General features: G+C 43.5%; 1 protein-coding gene across 2 annotated transcripts in view; it reads left to right on the top strand.

The window, feature by feature from the left end:
- ARHGEF39 (Rho guanine nucleotide exchange factor 39) overlaps positions 1-10,275 on the top strand; it is a 16,093-nt gene extending 5,818 nt beyond the window's left edge. Inside the window, exons 1-9 of one of the 2 annotated variants that reach the window (XM_009285203.1) lie at positions 269-422; positions 1,003-1,097; positions 1,516-1,636; positions 2,690-2,808; positions 4,439-4,509; positions 5,310-5,438; positions 8,528-8,757; positions 9,690-9,778; positions 9,982-10,275. In XM_009285203.1, the coding sequence (XP_009283478.1) occupies positions 276-422; positions 1,003-1,097; positions 1,516-1,636; positions 2,690-2,808; positions 4,439-4,509; positions 5,310-5,438; positions 8,528-8,757; positions 9,690-9,778; positions 9,982-9,997 (1,017 nt within the window). In that variant the 5' untranslated portion in view covers positions 269-275 and the 3' untranslated portion in view covers positions 9,998-10,275. Of the gene's footprint in view, positions 1-171; positions 423-1,002; positions 1,098-1,515; positions 1,637-2,689; positions 2,809-4,438; positions 4,510-5,309; positions 5,439-8,527; positions 8,758-9,689; positions 9,783-9,981 lie in introns of those variants that run through there. The other variant, XM_019473636.1, reaches the window with a different exon arrangement.
- The last annotated feature ends 42 nt before the right edge of the window (positions 10,276-10,317 follow it).

Raw genomic sequence — 10,317 nt, 5'->3', positions numbered from 1 at the left:
CGATTCTCATCCCACATCCCACTGGGGGGAATGAGCGAGTGGCTGGGGGGGGGCCGACTGAGGTTAAACCACACCACCTTCTTTCATAGTAAAGTGTAGCGTTGTAGTTCAGGTTGCCGACTGAGGTTAAACCACACCACCTTCTTTCATAGTAAAGTGTAGCGTTTGTAGTTCAGAATCCTACCCTGCAGCATAGGTTATTCTTTTGTTGTGTGTCCGTTTCTCTTGGCTCTTCAGGACCGGTTACTTTTCTGTATATCAGCACTGAGGCTGCCATGAGTGACTCGTCCCTGCTGTTTATGGCTGGAGCAAACACTGTGGAAGAGCAGAGGGCTCGCTGGGAGAGAAAGCGCAGCCGGACAGCCAAGGAGCTGCTGGAAACAGAACACAAATACCTTGAGCAGCTGGATTTGGTGGTCACAGTGAGTATTTTGTCGCCTTCTGATATCTGGCTACCTTCAGGCAGCGTGTACTTATTTGTGTTGTCATGGGGAAGAGTCAAGAGCAAGACTTCGGTACATCCCTACTGCATGGGACAACTGCTGGGGCTGAAAGGTTTTTTCTTTTACCTCCTCTGTAATATCCAATAACTTGTGGTTTTGGCCCCTTGGCTTTGGTCTGTACACAGATATAAATCTTTAAGTTTTGATTGTATAGGGGACTCTCCTTAAGATGCCTGAGATGTATGAAACATAGGGGCACAGATAAGACAGATAAATTATGAACAAGGTGGTGAAAAACAGATACATCTAGGAATACTGAAATAGACTCTATCGGTGCTGTAGTGCTGTTCCACGTGTTTACAGTTATGGTCAAAGTTACCAAGAAGGCTTACATCTGATGATAGATATCTTAGGTAGGCATTCACAATGCCTGTTTGGTATCCTTTTGAGCTACAGAATGTTCAGGCTGCAAATTCTTGCTTCTGCTGTGTGCCACGAATAACCTTTGAGTGACCTCTGAATTTTACCTGTTTGAAATTCTCTCTTTTTTCCTACTTAGTTCTTTGTGACAATTTTAAAGGCCAAAGGGACACTGAAACCTGCTGTGTTGGAAACCATATTTGGACCCCTGGAATCCATATATTCGGCGAGCCAGTAAGTGAACACGCTGATGTGATTCCTGTAATTATATGGGGAGGACCCTATATTGATGAGAAAGTAAGATTTCAGGAAATAAAGCTAACACCTTGCAAAACAGGCATTCACTTCTAGCACTGCTAGCCTTGGTGGCACTTACAGGTGTACCCAGGAAACTGCTGATCTGTATCCACGTATCCAGATGCCCAGTTGCTCTCTGGATAGTGGTTTAAACCCAGTAAGTCTGCTCCGCGGTATTTTTAAGGGATGTTTTCTATGCCTTACTCTGTGACCACCAAGCACATATTTGGCACAGAAACTGGATGTGAGATGGAGACTGGCAAAGGAAGGTCAGCATAGGAGTGAACCAGAGGGAGCTGTGAAAATGCCATCAGTAATGTACGCCTCACGAGCTATCTTTGCTCCTTGTGCACAGTGTTCTGTCGCTTCACCTGGAGAGAGGGAATTTGGGACCAGGATTGGAAAATTTCTGTCAGAACCTGGAGCTTTATGGCCATTACGCTGAGAATTTGGAGCAGGCAAATAAAACCTTGAAGGTAAATATCCCCTTTATTCTTCATGTTCTTCCCTCTCTTTCTCCATTCTGTGAAACAGCTACATCCTTCCCTTTTTCTTCTGTTTCTGGAGTTATCAGTTTTCTTCCTTTTTCTGGGCTGCTGCTATTTTCTCAGTCTTTCTTCCATAATAGAATGGTGAAAACTTCTCTACTTATTTAGAGCTTCAAATTTTTGAAGCTTGTTTCAGGTTTTGTGTATGTATGTGCATACGCTGAGCACAGCTTTCTCAAACAGAGTTCTGTATTTACTCCCGCTCCTCCTTGACTGGCAAGCCTGGAGAGTTTGCAGTGGGAATGTTAGGGGACAGTGATCTCTTCCTGGAGAATTATCAGGTCTTCTAGTCTTTCCCACTACCACTAACTGTATCCTAACAGTGGGATTTCCTTTTCCTTCCCAATTTTTTTTTCTATGGTAGAAGAAAAATTTTTCCTTCCCACTTACCTCTCCAAATACAACCTGTCTTCCAAGAAATTTCAGAAGGATATATTTTTATTTCAAAGTCCTGACAGCCGTATCTGGAATTTAAACCATCCGACTTCCAGTTTTTGTCTGTGCTTGTTCCGAGCTGCAGGATGTACTGGGATGTTTCCCTTCTGTTCTGTTTGCATGCATATATTCACACTTTTGATTTCCCAAGAGAGAAAGTCATTTTGGATGCTTGCCTTGAGGCAATGGGAATGCAGGGCTGTATTTCTTTGTCTTGAAATGAATGGCAAAAAGCCACAGGTGGAATCCTTGTTTTCCTATCTGAGTCAACCTTCCTTTTTTTCTTCATTTCAATTTGCTGAGTATGCTAGCTTTATACTGCTGTGCATGTATGAAGAGGGGATATCGCTTCCATTACCCGCTGGGAAATGGTGTCAGGAGAAAGGGAATTGCTTGCCCATGGCCACAAAAGAAGTTGTTGATGCTTGCATTTAGGACTGGAGTGCTAAACTCTAAGAGTTTTAAGAGTTCCAAGCTCTGGTGCAGACTAGAGCACATGCTTCTTTCTATAGTCTCAAAGCTATATGCCTTTTCTGCTGCACACAGGAGCAACTGAGGAAAAATAAGTCATTCCGACGGTTTAAGAAACTCCAGGAGACTCGACCTCAGTTTCAAGGGAGGAAACTAGAGGATCTGCTTCCTTTGCCCCTGCAGAGGTTGCACCAGTAAGTAAGCAATTCTGAGTCTTCAAGGTGTTAGTATGAGAGGGAAAAAGGAACATAACAGTGTCTTTGTTGCTATGGGAGGTAAAGTTGCTCAATGTGTCTCAAAATCGGAGCATATAGACAGCAATGAAACAGACCTGAAGACGTGCCTGTAAAGTGGAATCAGTGTACCTGGATGAGAGGTGGTGCAGAGAGGTAGCTATGTTTAGCCCTGGCTCCTAAGCTTTTCATCTAGCTCTCAGGTAGAAACGAAGTGGAGGCTTTCTGTCATCTCGGTAAGCTACTGAAGTTAGGCCCTGAACAAAAGCAAGCTGTCCGAAGTGCTGCAGAAGTGGTGGTCTCTGCCAGAGGTGGTCTTGTTCCGCTTTTGTGCAGGTTGCTGACCTGGAGCATTGTGACTCTCCTCTCTTGTAGATGATTGCTTTTGGAGAGAGTTGAGATCAATGAACGCGGGGGAGCTTTTCTCCCCTCTCTGGTTATCAGGGCCATATGCTTTCCTCACATTTGGTGCCTATTGCAGTTGTCTGAGCCTGGACAGATCCAGTCTGGATTGCTGCATTCCCCCCTTGAGGCATCATCTCCCCTTTGAAGAGGCAGGCTGACTGCACGAGGCGAGTGCTGCATGCACTCAAGGGCTGCCCTCTCTTGGGGAGGGTATGTGGGTAGTACAGAGCACGGGTAGTTTGCTGGGAACCCAGCTGCTGCTGCTGCTATAGATCAAGTAGCTGCTCTTCAACCATGGTCTTATCCACGCTAAAGCCAATTTGAGAGATTGAGAGCCTCGTTTCTTTGAAAATAACTCGGATTGAGCATACCACAGTCTTTCAGGTAGCTTTATGTAACCTTTTTAATCAGCTTGGCAGATATAAACATAAACTTTCTTTTTACTGTAATTCTTTGGATTGTTCCTTTAAATTTGTAAAATAGCAGTATATTTGTTGCTGTCCAACTGTTTGGAAAAATGGTGGCTTTTTAACAGAAGGTGTAATTTTTTCATTAATCAGCTCTTTCATGTTCAAGCTTCTTAGAAACTCTTTTACATATACTGCAGGTCATATGACTTCTGCCAGTTCATGAATCTATTCAATGTGATATTTCTTCTGTCATTTCAGACTGAAAACAGTTTGACTTTACTGGGAGAAAGCATTTGCGGAGATCTGATCCTTTCTTTTTTCCTCTCCAGTCTTTACCAGAAAAAGGTGGCTCCTGGTTCTTATAGAAATGCCTTTATTTTCTTGTGTGGGCAGGAAACATATGGTATGAATGCTACCATTCAGACATTAAAAAAAACCCAACGTAGTTCAAAGGGAAATTTGTCTGTTATTGAAGGCATTTTTATATGAATGCTAAGAGAGTCTCATGAACTTAAGTAATATGTGAGGTTGCTTTTATCAGATCCCCAGGAAATGCCAAAGGCTTGCAAATGTATAAAATACTTAGGTTAATTTAGTTGATAAATTTGAAGATAAAATGAATGTGATTGAAGAATTGTGACCAAAAGCTGCTTGGTTTGACTTAGAGGTGTGTGCTCCATCTCCTGGCAGAGTATTGTTCATCATTCTGTCACTAATAGGAGATGCTGCTGTTCCTGGTATCTTTTTGTGAAATAAACCTGCTCTCTCTATCTTAGGTACAAGCATTTCCTCAGAGACCTCCTGGAGAACACCAGCCCAGACAGTGCTGAGTACCAGAAACTTGCAAGTATGATTCTACCTGTAGATGCTGGCACTTGGATCAGTGTTAGTCTCCTTGCTAATAATATTTGGATTCTTGTCTTCTGTCTACTTACACAGGAAGAAAAATCTTCTTCTTTCTGGGGTTCTAGTGGATTACTATTTCCCTTCTCCATCTTGATCAAGATGTCCCTGAGAACACATAGGGAATAAAAATGTAGAGTACCTGACTGGAAAAGTGGCCTAGGGGTTAGGTCGGAGAAATGGCAGCTCTGTTTTTTACAATGAGGGTGGTAAGAACAGGTTGCCCAGGGAAGCTGTTGATGCCCCATCACTGGAAGTGTTCAAGGTTAGGTTGGACAGGGCTTTGAGCAACTGATCGAGTGAGAAATGTTTCTGCCCATGGCAGAGGGGTTGGACTAGATGATCTTTACAGGTTCCTTCCAACCCAAACCATTCTATGACTCTATTGGTCATTTTTCCAATTTTCCAGGATAATTCATGTCCTTCATGCCGTATCTACTAGCAGTTAACACCACTTGTGGGGCTCTTTTCCTGTTTTTCCTTCCAAATCCAGGCCATTATTCCTCTGCCTAATGTTTCATTGGCAAATAAATGTTTTCTAGATCCGCAGAAGTGTTGGTTGGAGAGAGGCCTCTGGAGGTCATCTAGTCCAATTTCCTGCTGAAATTACTGAATACATCTGTTGTTGATACTTGGTTTAAAACATTTGCTTCTTAATTTCATCTTATCTTTTCACAGCAAGATAGATAAGGTGTAATATGTACTCAATTGTGATAACCTCAGGATATGCTGCTATAATTTCAGAGGCTGTGAAATGCATTTCTGAGGTATCTCGGTGGGTCCAAGACATCATTCATAAGAGAGAGAACTCATTGCAGCTACTTCGGGTTCAGAAACTACTCAAAGGACAGAAGACCCAGGTGTTGACTCCAGGTGGGTCTTACTGACAGCTCTGTTTTTCTTCTGCCAAGCTGAGATAACTGGAGATATGCTTGCTGTCATCTCTGACTCAACTCATATTAACCAGTTTTCCCCTTCTGGCCCAATTCCATAGGTAGCTGGTGAAGGAATGTAACTAGTAAGTAGTTCAGGCACTTTTTTTTTTTAATTAAGAATTTTTTAGAAAGGATAAGCAGCAGCTTAATTGCCTCACATTCAGATAGGAGGAGCTGATCACACATAGAAAGTTAGTCACAGGAGCCTAAGGAGGTCAGGAGCGTAAGTCCTAGGTAAGAATGACACAAAGACATTAAATAATTTTGGGAGAGCGTAAGTAGCGGTGTTCTTCCTACTCCATAGATTTGAGTGTCAAGGGCCCAAGGACTGTGTTGGTTTTTACCTTGAGCTACAAGCTTCATGGACTGCTGCTTACACCCTATACGTGAGGAAACTTCTTTTATCTGCAGCATTAAACTGTGCCAGAAATCAGAGTATTTGTGTTGATAGTTGAGATAAAACGAAAGCCACATGCACAAGCAGAGCAAACCAAGGAATTCATTCACTACTTCCCATGGGCAGGCAGGTGTTCAGCCATCTCCAGGAAAGCAGGGCTCCATCACGCATAACCATTACTTGGAAAGACAAATACCGTAACTCCGAACATCCCCCCCTTCCTCCTTCTTCCCCCAGCTTTATATGCTGAGCATGACGTTATATGGTGTGGAATATCCCTTTGGTCAGTTGGGGTCAGCTGTCCCAGCCGTGTCCCCTCCCAACTTCTTGTGCACCCCCAGCCTGCTCGCTGGTGGGGAGGTGTGAGAAGCAGAAAAGGCCTTGTCCCTGTGTAAGCACTGCTCAGCAGTAACGAAAACATCCCTGTGTTATCAACACTCTTTTCAGCACAAATCGGGTAGAAAAAGAGGTTATTTATCGGAGGTTATGATTCTCGAAGATGCTCTGTCAATGGGCAGATTAATTTACAATTCTCTTTCCCATTTGTCTTAGAATCCTTTTGGTGATGCTAACTGAAAGGGAGGTAACACAGGTGTGCTCTGCTTATACTGAGCATGCTCTTGTTGGGGGTGCCTGGACACATTGGGGTAGTGCATAAGTAAAAAGGTAAATCAGTTATCCTGATGACAGAACTGATAAGATAACCCATGACAAAAAAAATCCAACCCCAAAACAGTATAGCTAGATCAGAGATGAGCATTGTTTGAAAGCGTTGGGTCCACTTGTTTTTTTTGTCTCTGAATATTCTGAGACATGTAGTAGGACGAGGGTATATAGACACCTTTCCATTATCTAGGGCAGAGAATTGTGATGGTCGTGTTCTCCATTAGTTGGAGTAAAATAGGTGCTGTTGGATGTGAGAAACAGAAAAGTAAGAGACAGCTGGGGCTTGCTATTTCTGGGCCAGCTTTCTAGAAAAAAGCTAGCATTTGCAGAACTGTTAAGATTGCATCCTGTTACTAGGAAGGAAGAGGTGAGAAAACGTAATGCTATAGATTCAGAGAAAAGGGGTAGCTTTGGAGTTGGGTATCTCACATTGAGCAGTGCCTCTGAGATGAGCTGCTCCCAATTAAGAGACCCTGCTTTTCTTGCTGCCTTCCATATATAGGGAAAATACCATCTTACCCAGAACTGCCTCCTTAACATACCACACTGTCTGTCATCCCTAGCTTCCCTAGGGATATTTCCTTGCCCTCCTTTCACAAGAATTTCCTAAATCAAGTGCCCCTGGGAATCCTGAACACGGATCTATATCCCAAGACTTCCAGCACAGTCCAGCTCAAACTGTATGCCAGGGAGTCTGATCACAGCTTAGCCTGAGGGAAACAGTTCCCAGTCCAGCCCCAGGCTGCTGACACCTTCCTTCCATTTATTTTGGACTGATTCCTGCACCTCACCCATCTCTTTCTCCGTTTCTTATTCAGATAAGAGGAGTGGTTCCTGTGGAGTAAGCTAAGCAGGAATTCACTTGCCTCTGTTTTGTGACTGTAGCATACTAACTAAGACGCAATCCATAATTAAAACAAAATTGTGTTGTTCTCTAAAAAGTACTTAGTAGCTCAGCCAGAAGCTGAGGCATGAAAAACAGTGGCTGAAATTCTCTGGCAGGTGTTTCCCAGGCCAGATGGCAATACCTTATTATGGCTTTAAATTTTTATAAATAATCTTACTGGCAGGTGTCTTCATAATTCCCATGAGTTGATGGCCATCTTGTACAATAATCCTTCTAGGTAGAGGCACTGCTTTAATTATTCCATTTTGTGCAGATGCCATTTTTTTTATTGCTGCTTCAGCTAGGTTTATAGAATTGTTTTGATTTTTTTCCTGCTGATTTCTCTGCCTTTTGTTTTACTGCAATTAATTTCATGGGTAGATGACACTGGGCCCTATTCTGAAAGAGAAGGTTGATAAGGTTGCCTATTCAGACCTTCCTTTTAATATGTTGTTTTGTATCCCCTTTGCTGTCTTCTCATTAGAACAGTAATCTGCATTCTGTAGTCTATTAACTACCGGAGGTCCGTGTATAGTTAGATGACCTGTGAAACGTTTGTGGTTTTTTTTTTAAATTGCAAAATTAAATTTGCAAAATTTTAAAAGCAAACAAAACAAGGGGAAAATAAAATAAATGTTCAAAGCTTAGGCTAACTTCTGTTTCACCACTAATGACAAATGATTGGGCAACACAATTTAAGATAGTTCATGGTATGTTTTCTGAAAGGCTTATGTTAATTGAAAGGTATGCATACCATTTTCAAACCATGTTTTTGTTCTGGTCTCTTTAAACAGCTTTGCATATCGTAATATCCTCTTAATTAACATAGTATATTTATAACAATTTCAGTCTGCTCCTCATATACTAAAAGTTTTGAGCCGATCACTGTTTCTTCATGGGTGCCATCAGTGCTGGTGAGCTGGCCCCAGTTGATACTCAGTGCCTTCTAGTGACTGGAATTGATGTAGAACCTGGTAACCTACAAGGGCAGCTCACTGTATTCCTGTTTGTCTCATTACCGCCTTTTTTTTCTCCAGTGATGATCTGACAACTGTCTTTATTTCCCTTGCATGCCTAGGGCGTTGGTATATCCGGGAAGGCTGGCTTTTGGTGGTGCCTTCAAAGGGAGAAGAACTGAAGCGCAGGATGTTCTTCCTTTTTTCTGATATCTTTATTGCAACAAAGCCCTGCCACCCACTGCACCCGCTGAGCTCAAACAAACTGGCATGCCAGGCTGTCTACCCGCTTCACCAGTGCGTAGTGGATAAAGTGTTCGGCCACACGCAGAGCCAGGGAGGGCTCCTCAGTGTAAGTCTTCCCGCTTCTGCCTGGCAGAAGCATCAGTGGAGTCAGACTTGCAAAGCAGGTCTCTAGCTGCCTCAGCAGCAGCAGGACTGAGATGATGAGAGTGGTGACAACGGTAAATGCAATGAACTCGTCTGAGTTAGGGCAACCCTTCTCTTCTTGAGTGATGTAGGTCCGTTTCCTTTCGTGGTGCAGGCCCTCCTGAGCACGCTGGGGTACAGGTTGCTGGTTGCTTCACTCATCTCGGGTGAGGAGGTTCTGATAAGACTCTGATATGCCCTCATCAGAGCCACATGTCTGGGGAGACAGCCCCACAGTCATGTGACAATGAATATGTAGCATTACGTTGACTGTGGACTGAGCTTATAGAAAACCCTGAAAAACAGAGAATGCAAAAAGATGTGGGTATTATCACAACAGATACTGCTTGTGCATCTAACTCCCTGAGGGCTGCAGGGTCTTTGACTGGGACTGATGCCTTAGGTAGGGGTTTCAAGTTCAGGTCTTCCTAGGTTGCAGCACCTGGGGGCTGTGTTAGCTCATTCCTTGTGAGCTGTGACAGGGAAGACTCTGGGTAAGCTGTGATCTGTAGATGGTGGTAGTGGAAGGACCCCTAGGGGCAGCTTGGAATACAGGAGAAAAATGGATGAAGAGCTGCTGAGAACTGTAATTGCCCACTTCCAAACCCCCTATTAAGTCAAAGTGAGCTGTCATCTGTGGCTGGAAGGAATGGACAAGACTGGCACTCGCTCTGTACTGTCCAGCCTCTGGCTTCTCCTAGTACCAATGCTGATTTTTTCTATCTGGGAAAGAAAATGGTGGAAATCAGCATGCCGGGCTGAGTTGAGTTCAGTGGTGATGGCTCTCCTTTTATCAGAGTTGCTGCCTTGGCAAGGAATGCCACAGGGTGGCACCAGATTCTGTTTGCCTTTCAGCTTTCCTTTCCACACAAGACACTGTTGTTGATGTCTGGTGACCAACAAGATATTAATGACTGGTATCGGAGTCTCACAACTGCAGTCAGGTAGGCATCTATTTTCCAGAGGTGGAAGGGGCTGAGGGAAGGGTCAGAACATAAAAATGATCATACGGACCTGTGTATTTGCATGTATGACACGGTTATAAGGCTGACAGAGAAGACCTGACTCTGGCAGCCAGGATACAAGGGAATAGTAAGGACAGATTTCATGTATTAACAGTGAACTTCCCCTTTGTTTTCCTCTACAGGCAGCTGAAAGCCTGACCCACCTGAGTACAAGACAGACTGGCAGGACAACCGCCCCTCTTGGTAGAAGCCTACACGATCTTAGGAAACGTTCAAGGATGTATAGTAGGAGAATTGCATTTAGAGGGACTACGCGCCGTGCTTGTGAGATTATGAATGCTTTGTCAGCTGTCCTAATCTTAATACAGATATTGCAAAAAAAATAGGTATGCACACTAAGGATTTGTATATAAAAAATCTGTATCAAGACTTCCCCAACTTAGCTTAGAAGCTTCTAGCTTTTCTAGACTTTTTCTAGACAGAAATAGTGTGGCCAGCAGGAGCAGGGAAGTGATCGT

This window comes from Aptenodytes forsteri, unplaced genomic scaffold (assembly GCF_000699145.1).
Source record: "Aptenodytes forsteri isolate BGI_AS27 unplaced genomic scaffold, ASM69914v1 Scaffold120, whole genome shotgun sequence".
NCBI classification, from domain to species: Eukaryota; Metazoa; Chordata; class Aves; order Sphenisciformes; family Spheniscidae; genus Aptenodytes; species Aptenodytes forsteri.
Note: the sequence above shows the minus strand (reverse complement) of the source record. Positions and strands in the feature narration are given on the sequence as shown.